This window comes from Saimiri boliviensis, chromosome 6 (genome assembly GCF_048565385.1).
Source record: "Saimiri boliviensis isolate mSaiBol1 chromosome 6, mSaiBol1.pri, whole genome shotgun sequence".
In the NCBI taxonomy this organism is placed as follows: Eukaryota; Metazoa; Chordata; class Mammalia; order Primates; family Cebidae; genus Saimiri; species Saimiri boliviensis.
In genome coordinates, this window is record NC_133454.1 from 71,299,376 (window position 1) to 71,316,846 (window position 17,471).

The window sequence follows — 17,471 nt, forward strand, 5'->3', positions numbered from 1 at the left end:
GAAACTCTGGTGCTATCACTGGCCTTAGATAGATTTTTATATTGATTTATTGACCTAGGAGTTCCTTGACCATATGAATATTGCAGATTTAATCCCTATACTTACATGAAGTAGAGGCTTAAAATTGAGAATATTCTTACACAGAGCGAGGCAGAAACAAACAAATCTTCCTGTCTCATTAAGCCAGCAGGCAAATTTTTTTTCTGGTCTACCTTTTATTTTAAGGTGCAGTTTTTTATAGAATCTAGTTTTATGAAGTTGTCTGAGTTCCAGTTCCTGGGCTTTGGGCAAGTCTAAGGACAGCTCATCTTCTATCCTCAAATGGGCATTATAATGCAAGGTTACTGAACCCAAGGTTACTATGATTAACACCCACCCCCATCCTAGGCAACGTCAGCATCTGCTCATAAGCTTTTGGTTTGGGCTTTTAGCCCATTTTGTTTCTGGTACCTGATAGTCTCTGTTTTTTTCTTGAAACTATATAATAAAATGCTTTTTATAGTTTATTCAAAATGTCCGAGTGTTTGTATTTGGAAGGATTCCAGTTGTTTCTATCTACCGTATTGCTGGGACTTGAAGTTACTCATGGAAGTTTTAAACAAATTAATTTGGCAGGAAAAGTTCAGTCATTTTTAGCATTTTTCAGCTTAACCTTTTTACAAACAGGACTTGAGGTACAGAAAAATAAAACACCAGGTTAATGGCAGACCTGAAGGAAACATGATTTATTATTCAGTCTGAAGAATTGCAGTATCTCTAGGATTATTCCCCGTCAGGAAGTTACACCCTAATTAGATCATTTAAGAGTTCTTCCTACTCTGTAACTTTACAGTTCCATGTGGTCTCCAATATCAACTTCCAGGAAATTCCACTTGCAGCTCTGGTATTATAGTTAACTGTAAACTTAGAGACAGGAGCTATGTCTGGTACATGTTGCCATGTTGCCAGTATTCCAGCATTTAATACAGAACAGATTCATTGAGTTTCCACAGTACTCCCATGTCAACCTTCATTATGGTGTCTAATGCATTGTGTTACAATTACTGGCTTACTCACATGCCCCCTCTTGATTTACACTCTTGAAGAACAGGGCCAGTGGGTACATAATAAATACTTAGTAAATATTGAATGAATAAATGGATGTAATCCATTCTTCACATTGCTAACAGCAATATCTTCCTAAAAATAATAACATTCAAGACTGTTATTTACTTAGCCCATGCTGCTGTTTCAAGTTTACTTTTTGTTTCTCTTCACCCTAGCTACAGCCACAATGGACTACTTGAACACATTTTTGCTTTAGATTTCTGTTTTTGCCATTCCTTCTTAAAATGCTTTTCTTTCCAGTCTCTGCTCACTGAAATCCTTTTCCTTCTTCAAGGAAGGCCAATCTCAGATGCCTCCTCCTGCTTGAAGCTTTCTGAGATTGCCAAGTCTCCTCCCTTCTCTGTGCCACCACAGCATAATATGCATTTTCCTTGGTGCACTCATGACATTCTGCCCCAAATTAGAGTTGCTTGAGGTCATTTTCTCTTCTCCTTCAGATTATAAATTTCTTTCTTTTTTTTTTTTTTTTGAGACGGAGTTTCACTCTTGATACCCAGGCTGGAGTGCAATGGCACAATCTCGGCTCACCGCAACCTCCGCCTCCTGGGTTCAGGCAATTCTCCTGCCTCAACCTCCTGAGTAGCTGGGATTACAGGCATGTGCCACCATGCCCAGCTAATTTTTTTGTATTTTTAGTAGAGACGGGGTTTCGCCATGTTGACCAAGATGGTCTCAATCTCTTGACCTCGTGATCCGCCCGCCTCAGCCTCCCAAAGTGCTGGGATTACAGGCTTGAGCCACCACGCCCGGCAAATTTCTTAAATTCAAGATCCCTTACGTGTCCTCTCCACCTAGTACTATGCATTGTGTATAGTAGATGCTTAATAAATTGAATTAAAATTAATTTGAAATTAAACCTGCCTTTTTGGGTTCCAAAGGCCCTTTTACTCTTTGAATTGTCTTTTTCTTTTTCTACCTGTGGAATAAGGCTTTGACGATGGTACTTGTGTTCCATGTAGGTGGCCTATGACATGGGGGATTATTACCATGCCATTCCATGGCTGGAGGAGGCTGTCAGTCTCTTCCGAGGATCTTATGGAGAGTGGAAGACAGAGGATGAAGCAAGTCTAGAAGATGCCTTGGATCACTTGGCCTTTGCCTGTTTCCAGGTAAGGGAGTAAGTGAAGCTCACTGCTTTTATTAAACTAAGTATAATCCTTTATAGCTGCTTTACAATTTCTAAGCATTTTCACGTCTTCATCTGTTTCATCTTCCCAATAGGACTAAATGTGAGTCAAGCAGGGCAGTTATTTTATCATTTTCATATATCACATGTGAGTAAACTGAGTCTCCAAAAGACTCCTGTTACAAAACCCATAGACCTAGGACTAGACTCTTAGTCCAGTGCTCTTTTCAATGCATTGACTATTTTACAAATCATTATTTCCCGTGTAGGAGGCAGTCTCTCACCTGTTGCAGCAGCTGCTTTATTCACGAATAGTTAGTGGGTTCATAGTAAATGTCGATCACTCTTTTGTGCTCTTGGCCACTCATAGTTCTTCACAGGTATTACCCATGATATTGCCATGGACAAAGAAGTTTGATTATTAGCTTTTCCCATCTGCAGTTGAATCTAACTGTAATGTGACTCCTGTCTGGTTACAGAGCTGGAGACACTGTTTTGTGATACCAGCCACAGTGCCTCCTCCAGGTGTTATTTTTCCTTGGCACTGTTGATCTACTTACTCCCTGTTATGCCTCATGTAGAAGTTCGTTTCCCTAAATATAGCAGCAGCCAATAAACAAAACTAACCAATAATTGGGTACGATATAGGTTTTGTATAGGTAACCCCATTTCCTACCTGAATTGTACAGTCTTCAAGGGTAGACTTTAGATCTCCATGGAACCAGTTCCCTAGAGTTTCCAAAACTAGCAAACCATTTCTGCTCCCTACATTTTTTTTCTTTCCCCCTTTTCTTGAGAAAGGGGAGGAGGATGTGGGTGGTCCAAACCCATGTGTTGCTGCCCAAACAGATTTCCTCTCAGTGCAGCACTCTTCCTTTCATGTAAGCTCCTGGTGAATGGATATTTGTTGTAAAACTGTGTATGTGCTCTTCCTAACTCTCCTGCTAAATTACTGTGTATTAAAGCCGAAGTAGAATAACTGTGATGTAACAAAGGGTGAGAAGTTATTGAGTTTTAATAGAGGAAGGAAATGGAGAATTGATGTGGAAAGACTCAGAGAAGACAAACTAAAGCAGCTTACCCTGAAAGATGGGGTTTCAAATGCTGTACCCAATTATTGATTAATTTTGTTTTGTTCCCATCTAACTATGATAGCTTGAATTTCTCTTCTACTCACTTAACATATCCTGCTTTGTCTATTTATTTTACAAGTCTATTTATTTTACAAGTTCTATTTATTTTACAAGGCGCAGCTCAAATGTCACCTACTTTGTGAAGTCTTCCTGAGTTCTCCTCACTCCCCAGGCTTTCCTTCTTGGTGCTCTTACAGCATGTTTTTGTTCCTCAGTAACAGAACACATAGGGCATTATCTTATAGATGATTTATGTTCCCCCTCATCCTCCAGTAACTTAGAGGTAAATGTCCCAATGGACCTTTCATTATCATATAAAATTTAACGTATTTAATTATTTCATCATATATTTTAGTTAAAAAAAATTTAGTAGCTACTAATAATGAGACATAGTAGAGTACAGTGGTTAAGCTGTGGGCTCTGGAATCAGACAGACCAGGATTCAAATGCTGTGCAAACATGAATAATAACGATGCTCACCTCAAACGGGTTGCTGTGCAGATTGAGTGAGCTAATATAGGCAAAGCCCTTAACAGAATGCATGCATGGCACATGCTACTTACTGGATAAATGGCAGCTCTTATTACATGATACACTACATGTGTATGTTCTCTTTTTATTTAATGTTACCTAGTGTAACTATTTCTAACTAACCTTAACTGAGACACCAAAAGTAACTCTTTGTTCTTCGTAAAATATAATTTTACTTCATTACAAGACTCCCAAGTTTTAAAAATATATGAAATTGTATTTTGGTTCTTTTCATCTCATGAAGAGTTTGAAAAGCTATGACCTTGAGTTAATATCTGACATTACAAGATATTCATAGATTACTCAAGTATTCCTTGTTGAATATAGAACAGAGTAATTCATGGTATCAAAGAATTAGAAACAATCAATTTGTCCAACAATAGTGGAATGGTTAGGTTCTCTGTGGTGTATCTTCTGGATGGAATAAAACGCAGCCATTAAAAATGCCATCTGTGAAGATTATGTAATGATATTAAAAATACTCCTGATAACAATACAGAATGAAACAATCAAGATGTGAAAAGTATGAAAATATGCTTATAACTTCATAAAAACTAGATATTATCCAAAATGCTTTAGTGCCTGGATTTTGATGTAGTAATTTTTTCCATTTCTCATATGTTTTATAATGTGCTTATTATTGCTTTTATCATTAAAAGTGAATTGTTAATATGCTAAAGTAAAATGATTGAAATTAAATACATTTCTATCAGTTAATCATCATTTGGCAGCACCCAGAAGAGGACTGCCGGACACCTATCTAGGATTCTATTCCCCAGATTTGTCTGGAAAGCCCTGTTTCCTATTGACTATGTTGAGCCCAAGATTGAATGGCTGCAGGGAGAGTTAATTCCTGTGCACTGGGCAATGTTTCTGTTTTAGTTCTTTCTTTGCTTCCACCAACTAACTTTGTAGACTCTGGGAAGAACTGAATCTGGAGAACAAATTATATTTTTACTAGCATTTTTATAGTTCCATATTAGGTTAAATATGTTTAACTTTGGTAATATTATTAAATATAACCAAATAACAACACCCTGCAATTAAGTGGTTTTGCACACTTTAAGATTTGAGGGCACTTTTAAGAAGGTTTATTTTCATTTATTTTCCTACCTTGCCTGGTAAGGATGGTCATAAGTCATTTGTAAATGAGGAGACTGGTGAGACCTGATCTGCAGCGAGGCCACAGGTCCTCTGCATTTCTGGTCTGCTGTTTCTTTCAATGAGCCTTGTTATCTACTTAAGGTAAGAATATTTCGGTTTTTAAAAAATTCATTTAATGGTTTGTTCAGAGGAGATATCCTCAGTGAAGTTAATGCTTTCTTTTCCTTTTCTTTCTTTCTTTTTTTTTTTTTAACAGGCAGGAAATGTTTCATGTGCCCTCAGCCTTTCCCGGGAGTTTCTTCTCTACAGTACGTAATGAATAAAAGATAAGCCAGCCACAGGTCTGACTTATGGGAAACTCCCTTCTGCTCCTGGCCTTTAATTCCTGCAAGAGAAATACAGCTATCTATCTGTATTACCTTTTTTTTTTTTTTTTTTTTTTTTTTTTGAGATGGCATCTCACCTCACTCTGTCACCCAGGCTAGAGTGCAGTGGTGCGATCTTGGCTCACTGCAACCTCTGCTTCCTAGCTTCAAGAAATTGTCCTGCCTCAGCTTCCTGAGTAGCTGGGATTATAGGCACCCACAACCACACCTGCCTAATTTTGTATTTTTAGTAAAACAGGGTTTCACCATGTTGCCCAGGCTGATCTCGAACTCCTGACCTCAAGTGATTCCCCTGCCTTGGCCTCTCAAAGTGCTATAATTACAGGCATGAGCCACTGTGCCCAGCCCTATCTTTATTATTTTAATTTTATAATCCAGGTCACATTTCAAATTTTGGTGAAATCTTACATACTGTTCAATGCATCGGGGGAAATTTTGAAGTTAGTTGGAAAATGCTGAGAAGATACCAACCTGTCCCTTCCCTCCTCTACCCACCAATGATATATTAGTGTTGCTTCAGTGGGAACAAGTCCAGGAGTGGGAGCCAGTTTCTTCAGAAACATTTTAAAGACCCAGGTTTTGGAAGCAGACCCAAAAATGAATGAAATGAGTGTGCCCTGTGTATGCAAGGAGGGTGACTCAGCAGGATTATTCACTTTGGCTGCTCACAGATATCAGTTTTTCCCTTTAAACCAGATCTCACTCTGCAATGCAAGCGTCCCACCCAGGCAGTAGGTCACAGAATTCAGCATGAACCCCCTTCAGGGAGTGCCTTGCTGACAACAAAATGAGTTAAACAGGAGGGAGATGCTTTCTAACTCACCTATCTGCTTGGAAATGTTTGCTTCAAAGTTAAATGTATGTATTTGCTTAACATTTTAGTGGTAGATGGCTTCCTAGGTTTTTCTTTTTTTTTTTTTTTTGAGACGGAGTTTCGCTCTTGTTACCCAGGCTGGAGTGCAATGGCGCGATCTCAGCTCACCGCAACCTCCGCCTTCTGGGTTCAGGCGATTCTCCTGCCTCAGCCTTCTGAGTAGCTGGGATTACACGCGCCACCATGCCCAGCTAATTTTTTGTATTTTTAGTAGAGACGGGGTTTCACCATGTTGACCAGGTTGATTTCGATCTCTCGACCTTGTGATCCACCCACCTCGGCCTCCCAAAGTGCTGGGATTACAGGCTTGAGCCACCGCGCCCAGCTGGTTTTTCTTTAATACAGTATTTGTTTTGTTTGCTTTTGGTTTTTGGAATGTGGTTTTTGTTTTGTTTTGTTTTTTGAGAGTCTCATTCTATTGCCTAGGCTGAGTGCAGTGGTGTGATCTTGGCTCATACAGCCTCCACCTCCCAGGTTCAAGTGATTGTTGTGCCTCAGCCTCCCAAGTAGCTGGGATTACAGGCATATGCCACCATGCCCAGATAATTTTTGTATTTTTAGTAGAGATGGATTTCTGGTGTGTTAGCCAGACTGGTCTCAAACTCCTGGCCTCAAGTGATCCACCTGCCCTTGGCCTCCCAAAGTGCTGGGATTACAGGCATGAGTATTTAGTATTTAGATACTAAAATCAGATACAAAATCCCTATTTTGTTTTAATACTTAAAAAGTATTTCATGTAGGACTTTACAATTGCACGTATTCATAACTTTTTAATGAATCCATTTAGTAATATTATTCCCTTCTGATAATTTAGCAAATAGTAGAATAATGAAGTAGCTGTATATCTGCAAACACATGAGTAATTAGTGGTACAAACAAAATTATAATGCAACCTTCCTTTATTTCTTTGTGCTTGATCTATTAAAATCTTTGCTATCCACCCAAATTGTGTGCTTTTATAGGTGGCTAATAGAACATGGCAAGTTGAGATTCCCAGTTTCATTTCTGGCTTTGCAATATTTTCACTGGGGTTTGGGCTTGTAATTTCCATTCTCCAAAACTTCCTTTCTCCTCTTGTTAAAGCAGAATGGTAATTTCTGCCTCTTCCTTTCCTCTTTTGCCAGGGCGATGGTTGTGGTTAGAAGCACACTGGGCTCCTCAGAGAAAGATGCTTTGGGAGCATTAGAACAATTCAGCATCTCCTTCTGAGATGCATTGAGAGTCATGCAAAGAGGCCAGCAAGGCCACAGGTAGCTCTGACAAGCCATGGGGCATCTTGCAGTCAAAGTAGGCACAAACAAGACACAATATTTATTGGGTTTTCCAAGGGTCTATGGGAATCCAGTCTAGAGCCAAAGTCTAGAGTCCCACTGCCCCACACTCCTTTGCTCTGGGTCTGAGCCAGTTGGGAGATTTGAAAGCTCTAGTGGAGCCAAGAATGAATTGGCTTCCAACTTTCTAAGCAAGAGTAGATTGAGTCCTTTTGCAATAGGCTTTGGCTTTCTGGACTTTTTTCATTGCACTTACTTATCATGTTTTGTTTTAAGTGATAATTTAATGTACCTTTTCTCCATTAGACTCTAAACTCTGGGAGGTCAGCCTGTAGCACAGCACCTGGTACATAGCAGATGTTCACTGAAGATTTACTGATGGGTTGGTGAATGAATGAATGGATGAATGAAGCTTCATCTTCCCCATAGAGAGGTCATCCACCTGGAGCCCTATCCCAGAGCAGCCATCCTCCCGATCCCTTGGCCTAAGAGTTTTAAGTTCCACTTTGCTTCCCAAAGCCCTTTGTACCTTCAGATCTACCAGGACAAGTCAGTCTTTTTAAAAATACCAGGTACTCTCCTGGGAGTGAGGGCCTTGCGTCCTCCTGTGTGTTGACATGAGGAGTTACTCAGGAGATCCATTTGCCCATCTCGTGTAGCAGTGAAGCTGGAGGAAACCTTGGTGGCACGCCTTGAGGCCAGTATTTGTTAATTCCTATTTTTTATTCCCTTCTCTGATTTCTTCCAGGCCCAGATAATAAGAGGATGGCCAGGAATGTCTTGAAATATGAAAGGCTGTTGGCAGAGAGCCCCAACCAGGTGGTGGCTGAGGCTGTCATCCAGAGGCCCAATATACCCCACCTGCAGACGAGAGACACCTATGAGGGGCTATGTCAGACACTGGGTTCCCAGGTAGGATTCCTCAGGGAAACAGAAAGGGGGAGAGACCTGGCTAGGGAGTGAGAAGCTACAATTGGGACAACATGAGGGGAAAGAGCTGATGTGTTATTAAAAACAATAAAGCTCACTTGGGCAGCATTAGAATGACCACATTCTGTATCTCTTGCCTTCCAATTTTTTTTAATTTTTTTTTTTGAGATGGATTTTCACTCTGTAGCCCAGGCTGGAGTGCAATGGCGCCGTCTCTGGTCACTGCAACCTTTGCCTCCCAGGTTCAAGAGATTCTCCTGTCTCAGCCTCCCAAGTAGCTGGGACTACAGGCGCATGCCACCATGCCCCACTAATTTTTGTATTTTTAATAGAGATGTATGTCACCATGTTGGTCAGGCTGGTCTCAAGCTACTGATCTCACGTGATCCACCTGCCTCAGCCTCCCAAAATGCTGGGATTACAGGCACATTCCAATTTTTTTATGCCATAGTTCCCCTAAGTTGCGTTTTGCTCTTAGACCTTCTTCTCTTATGCTGATCCTATTCTTTCTTTCCAGCCCACTCTCTACCAGATCCCTAGCCTCTACTGTTCCTATGAGATCAATTCCAACCCCTACCTGCTGCTCCAGCCCATCCAGAAGGAGGTCCTCCACCTGGAACCTTACATTGCTCTCTACCATGACTTTGTCAGTGACTCAGAGGCTCAGAAAATTAGAGAACTTGCAGAACCGTGGGTGAGTGTCCTGAGAACCTGCCAATAATTTATCTTTGTGTCTTCACATACCTAGAGTTTAGGAGTATGAGAATAGGCAACCTGAACAACTAAGACACCTCAAAGAACCAAGGAGTTCAGAATGCCAACTATTCCATAAAACTAATCCATGGTGGAAAAAAATCACAATAGTGGTTGCCTCTGGAGGGAAAGGATTACTGGATGAGATGTAAGAGTCTCTGGGATGTTGAAAATATGCTATCAATATCTTGTTAGGGACATGATACATGTGGCTATATGCATTTGTCAAAACTCACCAAATGGTCCACTTGAGACCTGTGCATATCATTGTGTATAAATTTAACCTGAAAAAAGACAAGTAAAAAAGAACACTTCCAACATGTTAACCATTCCACATAATTGGTAAAGGGGGAAAAATGGGTGAAATGACAGGGGCAAGGAGTAAAATCCTAGCACATATTTACAGAGTTAGAGTGGAAAGGTAAACTTCATTATTTTGTTAAAAAGGAAATTGAGGCCCAGAGAGGAGAAGGGACTTGTTAAGGTCACACATGTAACCAGAGCCACAGCTAGAACTTAGAGGTACAGTAGTCCTGCCTTATTTGCAATTTTACTTTCTGTGGTTTAAGTTACAGTTAGTGTAGTACAATAAGATATTTTGAGAGAGAGGGATCACATTCACATAACTTTTATTACAGTATATATTTATTCTATTTTATTATTAATCTCTTTCTGTGTCTCATATATGGATTTCTAAATTATAACAATTATAAATTAAACTTTGTAATTTAATTATAATATGGTTATAATTTAGCTATAAAAAGAACCAAAGGAGGCCAGAATGGTCATGGCTAGTGGCCCAATGGAGGTACAGGGCTTCAACTGAGTCTTGAAGGACAGGCAGGATGTGGTGAGCGAGAGGTGATGAGTGAGCATGCTTTGAGAAAGGGACAGTGACTAGGAAGCAGGGATATTCAACACAAGCCACTGAGGCATCTGTCTTTAGTTCCCAGGGGGGAGTCACTATAATGTGAGCTCAGGGCTGAGTCTACAACAGATCAGACAGGCAACAGTAGCCCCAGAGAGATGCTTCTAGAAGGAAGTGTGGCAAGGTCTGTGCATGCCAAATGGATGACATGGCTGTGAACATTTAAATCGACATCTCTGGGTGGGTCAGTTCTGTTACCATGACAACAGGGCTGTTCTAAGGAAAAATTTAGTTATAATTCAGTTATAATGTAATTGTTATTATAATTAAATTACAATCATGATTAAATTAAATTTTTATTAAAGCCACCCCACACTCTCTTCACTCTGAGACCCAGCCTGACAGAGCAGCCTCTGTATAGGACATTGCCAGTCTCATGGAAGAGGAAAAGAGCTGGGCTCATAAAGCTTTTGCACAGAAGTGCCAGATGTTACTTCCACCCATGTGTCATTGGTCAGAGCAAAGCATGTGGCCATCCAGTCAACAGGAAGTTTCTAATTCTTCCACAGGGAAAGCACTGCAAGTTACCAAGCCAAGCTGGATGTCAATAGGAAGAGGACATTTAATCCTCCCACTAGGAAGTGTGCTAAATATATATTTTTAAATGAAATGCACCTCTATAAGCATGTTGTCTCTTTAAAGATGGCACATTTATATTGCCTCAGAATTATTTCTGTCAAACCAGACATTGTTACCTTAATGTGTGCAGTTCATCTAGGCAGCCATTAGTCATTCATCAATAGAATAGAGCCCACTGTGTGCTAGACACTGGCCTGGTGCTGGGCTTTTACAGTGAGATGAAGTATTGGTTCTTTCCTCTTGGGAACTTAGTACATAATGGGGAAAAACAAAAATTTACACTATGCTGGGCTATATGCTGTCATAGAGATGTGTACAAAGAGTTGTGCCATGCACATAAAAAAGCGAGGCTTCCTCTGAAGAAAAGGCAATTGGGTAAAGAACAGATGGGGAACAGAGGAAGAATCAGGGAAGGCTTCACTGTGGAGGTGACATCTATCAGAGAAAAAAGGTGGCAAAGGGTATTCCACAAAGACAAAACAGTATGTGCAAGGGCTTGATATGTGGTATGTTCAGAGACTGGGCAAATGTTTGGTGGCTGAAGTGTACAAGAAGTATGGGGGCAAGAGGTGATAGGAGATGAGGCTAGATGTGAGACACCATTAGCAGATGCTATAAATGCCATATTGGGGAGTTTGGATTTTATCCTGTAGGCAGCAAGAGAGCTGTTGGACAGTTTTAATGAAAGAGTTGCATGATCATGTGTGATTTTTAAGGAAGACTGTGACAACAGATGTGGATTGGAGGGAGAAGAGAAGCAATCATCATTTCATCTAAAAGCCTCTCCAGGAAAGTCTAGAATCTTTGTACAGAAGTCTTTTGAGATGATTAAGCCTCATTGATGAATTGGAGCAAACAGGTTCAGCTTTGCAGTGAGCCAGTAGTAGCAGCATTTGGCCCGCAGCTGCTTTTTCCTTAGGACAGTCCTGTTGCCATAGTAACGGGAGAAGTGATCCACCCAGAGACATTGATTTAAATGTTCATGGCCGCACTGTCCATTTGGCATGCACAGACCTTGCTACACTTCCTTCCCCTACAAGCATCTCTCTGGGGCTGCTGCTGCCTGTCTTGTCTGTGGCTCTCCCGGGAATAAGCCCTGGGCTTACTTGGTAGTGGTTCTTCCATGGGAACTGAAGACAGATGCCTCAGTGGCTTGTGTTGAATATCTCTGCTTCCTAGTCACTGTCCCTTTCCCAAAGCACACCCACTCATCACCTCTCTCTCTTTCTTGCCACATCCTGCCCATCTTTGAAGGCTCAGTTGAAGCCCTGTACCTTCATTGGGCCCACTAGCCCTGACCACTCTGGCCTCCTTTTGTTCTTTCTCAGAGCACTTTTTGAAGCCATGTACAATTACTTATTCCTCCTCTGAACTCTAAGCTTTTTCTCACTGGTTGGTACTTAACTTTTAAGTGTATTCTACTGTTTATGTGTTGTCTGAGATCACTGACAGTTTCATGGGTCAACATCCTGTTTCCCCAGTCAGACTGTAAACTAGCAGGCATCATCTTTCTGCAAATGCCTTGCCCAATGTTCTGCCCATTGCTGCCAGTTATCTTTAAAAGGTCAGGTGTGACCACTCAAGCCCTTGCTGAAACTCTTTAATGGGTCACTTTTGCCCTCAAGTGCTTACAAGGTTCCGTGGCCTGGCCACTGCCAACCCTGTCCACCTCATCTCCCCCGGCACTGATGCTCTAGCTGCACACTCTTCTCTCTGCCTGGAACGCACTGCCCTTGACTTCTCACCTGTATGATTCCAGTGTGTCTTGTGAACATCCTGGAAAGACTTCCTGTCCCTCATAAGAGTGGGCTATGTGCCCCTTGCTATATTTCCACTGTATTCTATACTTGCCTATTATGGCCCCATTAGATGACTTAGGGTCAGGGACATTGTCTGGGTTAACAGATTGTTTTCCAGTGCCTAGCACAGTGCTTAGCACAGAGACCAACCAATAAATATTTGTTCCAAAAAACTAGTGACTGGTAGGTGGACAATTCATGATTGTTAAAGGAATTAAGTATAAGGTGGCTCCTTAATTTAGGGTGGGGGGGATTCTTTAGGTGGCTTTTTTGAAACCATTGATTTTTCCCTAAAAGAACAGAAGGGAGCATCTCTCTTCCATGAGTCTATCCTTTACAAATGGCTTGGGAGAAGACACCAGGGACAATGGATTTCCTGCTTTGTAAGATTGTAGAGCCACATAATGAGAGGAATTTGCAAGAACATGTTGTTCATGTGCTGCATTTTATAGATGGGGAAACAGGCCCAAGGAAAGAAAGAGGCTTTTCTCAGACTGTCTAGTGGTTTAGCAGGAGGGACAATGACATTATGGAAGCTTCAGGAAAAGGGAAGAGTTTCTGTCTGTGTAGCTCATTGCACTGCTCTGCCTGCCTGAGAAGCACCAGAGCTGGGTCTGAGCCCTATGAGTGCCTTTAAGCGCAGTTCCCTGTTTAATTCATTCATTTGTTCATTTAACCAGTTCTAAGCACCTACTCCCTTGTCAGCCTTCTTTGGACCCTGGGGATCTAGCACTGGAAAAAAGCAAAGTCCTTGCCCTCATGGAGCTGACATTCTGATGACAGAGGCAGAAGTAGACACCTTTACCCTTATGTAAATAAATAATATTTCTCTTTCTGTTCCTAGATTTTGCAATTAGGAGGCACTTTATTTAAAAATAATTTAGGCCCAGTACAGTGGCTCATGCCTATAGTCCCAGCACTTTGGGAGGCCAAGGTAGGAAGATACCTTGAGACCAGAAGTTCAAGACCAGCCTGTGCAACAAAATAAGACCCCATATCTACAAAAACATTTTTAAAAACTTAGCCAGGTTTGGTGGCATATGCCTATGGTCCCAGCTATTTGGGAGGCTAAAGTGAGAGGATTGCTTGAGTCTAGTAGTTGGAAGCTATAGTGAGCTATGATCATACTACTGCACTCCAGCCAGGGCAACAGAGCAAGACGCTGTCTCTAAAGAAAATAATAATAATTTAAACTCTATATCTAGACATTCAGAACAAAAGAGAGACATTTAGTTAAACTAGTGATATCAAAACTGTTGCTGTCTTTTCATAATCAAGGCAGTTGCAGCTATCAAAATCTCACAAGTACCCTCAACATCTGTAACTATTATATATCAATTTTTTAAAGGTAGTTGTAGCAAAAACAGATTCTGAGTCTCTATAAGGAAAGGCTTTCGTTAGGATATAAAAAAGGAGCAGGCTGCCTCTGAATGTAGAGGATTTCCTGTTGCTGGAGGTATTCATTTAATTCAACAAACATGAAGTGCTTATCATAGGTCAGGCCCTATGTCTGACCCTGGGAAACAAAGATGAATAAGAAAACAGCCTCTGTTCTTACCTAACTCACAGTCTTGCAGATACAAAAGGGATTCAATTAACAGTTAAATTCAACTCAGCAAACTTTTATTGGGTGCTTACTGTCGACCAGACACAGTGCTAAAGGTTATTTTGAACTCTTATGATCTTTGGTCACTTATGATCTTTTATTTTCAGGATTGATAGCTGTCGCTAATTAGTCCCACAGGCAAAATGTCCTCTAATTAAGGAGGAACTGGTGTCTGTCATGTTTATGCTTAATAGAGGAGCATGTCTGTGGAAGTGACAAGCCATTCCTTTTGCATCATAACCACTTGGACTTTGTCTTACATCCTTCCCACCAGCTACAGAGATCAGTTGTGGCATCAGGGGAGAAGCAGTTACAAGTGGAGTACCGCATCAGCAAAAGGTAAGAAGGGCCCTTCCTTGGTCATACCTGCTGCCCACCCTTGGGCCTGTAACATAGCTGACTGCCAGGTCAGCAACAGCCGTTCAGGGACTGTCAGCAACAGCCATTCAGGCTGGAGGTGGATAATTCCTAGTTCACATTTATAGCTGTACATTCTTTTAAGAGTAAGAAGTTTCAACTTTCCTTTCCCAGGTTGTTAAATCATCTGATGATTTAACTAGAAGGCCATTCGAGAGAGACTTGGAAGAGCTCCTCTGCCCTAAACCAAAAAATAAGCTATAGTTGTTCTCCTAAACAAGATTTCTTTCCCAGAAAATATAGTCCTGTCCACGTTCGTAATTTACAAATTCCATTCCCACCTCCTGACTCATATTCAAAGCATGACTTGCCAACAATGAGACCAGAAGGAGGAATAGACTCTCTGGTCCTGATGGCTTCTCTAGAGGGGCAGATTCAGCTGTGAGAGCCCAGCTTTATCCAACTCCTCCAGCCCTGCCCACCACCCACTGTAGCCCTTTACTTGCATCCACCAAAGACATGTGAGACAGTGATGTCAGCATCCTTGGGGAGAGGCCAGACCTCAGGATGGAGATTAGTTTGTGCTGTCTGGGAAAGGAAGTGAGTGATGAAAGCTGTGATTCAGAATCATATGGCTTAAATTATTTGGTCTGGTATATTATGGGCCTTTCATATTAGTAGTTATTCTCTAAAGTATGAAGGGTCTGTATGACCTCAGCATCATTGCTTTTTCTAATCTTTCTGATATTCTAGTGTCAGAGAGAAAATTCAGCCTTAGATTAATTGCTTCTAGGGGAGCAGGTGGTATTTTCTTCCCTTTTCAGAACACGAAACTACTTTCTCTTTCTCTACTTGCATTACTCTTCAACTCTTTGACTTTTGGTTCTGTCCTCACAACTTCACTGGAGCTGGTCTCCCAAAGGTCACCAGGGAACTCCTAATTGCCAAATCATTTTCCTGCTCACACACCTTCACTGACTAACCATTATCCATAAAGTCAAGTCCAGATTCCATATCACAGTGTTTTCAGCTTTCTACATCATGCCCTGAGCCTGCTTCTCCAGCCGTATCTCCCGTTACTTCTTCCTATCTACTTATGTATAATTTATTGCCACACCTCCCTGTCTGTGCTTGTGCTGTTTCTTCAGGCTGGAATACTCTTACATCTTTTCCATCTATTGAAATTTTATGTACCCTTGAAAATTTGGCTTAAATGTCACCATCTTGAGTGCCCCACTAGAATGAACCTCTTCCTCTGTGTTCCTCAGCACTAAAGTCTCTTTCTCATGTTTTCACTGTACCTCACTTTGTTCTTAGTTACATTTGTTTTTGTCCTTTCCCCCATAATCCATGAGCTCTTAGAAGGCAATAGCTCTGTCTTGGGGATCTCTGTAAACCTGAGAGCATGTGGCGTAACACTCTGCTTGCACTTTATTTGAAAGAATGAACACATTAACCCATCAAAAACAGAGCAAAGAAATGGTCTTTCATATCACGCCAGGGCTCTTCCTGCAGAGCTGTATGGATTCCCCAGGAGGCCCACTGGCTTTGGGGAGTACTTCCTCATTTCCCAGGGATGTAAATTCTGATTCCAAAATTGCTACTTTGTCAGAACCGCAACAAGACATTCAGGAAAAGAGACCAAACTCTGCTGTTTGGCCTTTGCCCTATTCTGGTTTGTCTTGCAGTAAAGCAGAGATTTTCTTGTGTTTAACAGTAACACTAATGTATAGTTCACAAAGCATCTTTGTAAGCATTACCTCTCAGAATGTTTCCAAGTCTGTGAAGTAGTTACTGTTATCATCCCAGTTTTATAGACAGCACACCGACCCTTATAAGGTTAATGGTTGGGCCAGTTACAGTGGCTCATGCCTGTCACCTCACCAGTTCACTTTGTTCTCTACCTCAACAATTGCATGGCATTGAGATACAAAGAGGAATACAACACAATACCTGCCTTTAAAATTGCTATGTTGTAGAGATATCTGAACAGAGGGACCTGGGTACAATGGGAAAAGCTTGGAATTTAGAGAAATGTGACCAGTCCCTGATCCCCTGTGATCCTAAGCCAAGTACTTAACCATTAACCTCTCTCTCTCTCTTTTTTTTTTTTTTCTTTTTAATGGAGACAAAGTTTCACTCTTGTTGCCCAGGCTGGATTGCAATGGCACTATCTTGGCTCACTGCAACCTCCACCTCCCGGGTTCAAGCGATTCTCCTGCCTCAGCCTCCCTAGTAGCTGGGATTATAGGCACCCACCACCATACCCAGCTAATTTTTTGTATTTTTAGTAGAAATGGGTTTCACTCTGTTGGCAAGACTGGTCTCGAACTCCTGACCTCAGGTGATCCACCTGCCTCAGCCTCTGAAAGTGGTGAGATTACAGGTGTGAGCAACCGTGCCTGGTGGTTGAGGGATGAGTAGGTAATTAGACATTGATGTCTGTCTTCCCTTCTTCTCTTCCTTCCTTCCAGCTTTCCTTCTGGCAATTAACATAATTCATTTGTTTTTTCATTCATTCAGAGACATCATTTAGTCATTTCAGGCGTCAGATCACTGATGCTCCAATCTGTGGTGTGTTTTAGTGCCTGGCTGAAGGACACCGTTGACCCAATGCTGGTGACCCTCAACCACCGCATTGCTGCCCTCACAGGACTTGATGTCCGGCCTCCCTATGCAGAATATCTGCAGGTGGTGAACTATGGTATCGGAGGGCACTATGAGCCTCACTTTGACCACGCTACGGTAATGGTGGAGTCAATGACAAATCCCCTGGGGTAGGGAGACAGGACATTATTTATTTCTCTGAGGCAGAGCTCTTGTAGGCTCTCAGGGAATACTAAGTGAAATTTTAGAACAAAGGTTCTTGTTCCAGAAATATCCGAAAGCCTTAGTTTCAAGCATATTGTTGCTGACTCATTTTCTTGTCTGCCACCATCCACCTTCTAAAATCTGCTGGTGAGGGAAGAATGTGGCATGTCATGGCG

At 41.5% G+C, this 17,471-nt stretch overlaps 1 protein-coding gene across 2 annotated transcripts in view; it reads left to right on the forward strand.

Annotated features, from left to right (window-relative positions):
* The window catches only part of P4HA3 (prolyl 4-hydroxylase subunit alpha 3), a 46,863-nt gene that overhangs the window by 12,272 nt on the left and 17,120 nt on the right, over nucleotides 1-17,471 (forward strand). For both annotated transcript variants that reach the window (XR_012518066.1, XM_003923851.4), the window contains exons 4-9: nucleotides 2,067-2,216; nucleotides 5,258-5,309; nucleotides 8,281-8,444; nucleotides 8,980-9,156; nucleotides 14,402-14,466; nucleotides 17,070-17,229. Coding sequence is in view for 1 of the 2 variants with exons in the window: in XM_003923851.4 (XP_003923900.3) it covers nucleotides 2,067-2,216; nucleotides 5,258-5,309; nucleotides 8,281-8,444; nucleotides 8,980-9,156; nucleotides 14,402-14,466; nucleotides 17,070-17,229 (768 nt within the window). In the remaining variant the exon portion in view is untranslated. The remainder of the gene's footprint in view (nucleotides 1-2,066; nucleotides 2,217-5,257; nucleotides 5,310-8,280; nucleotides 8,445-8,979; nucleotides 9,157-14,401; nucleotides 14,467-17,069; nucleotides 17,230-17,471) is intronic.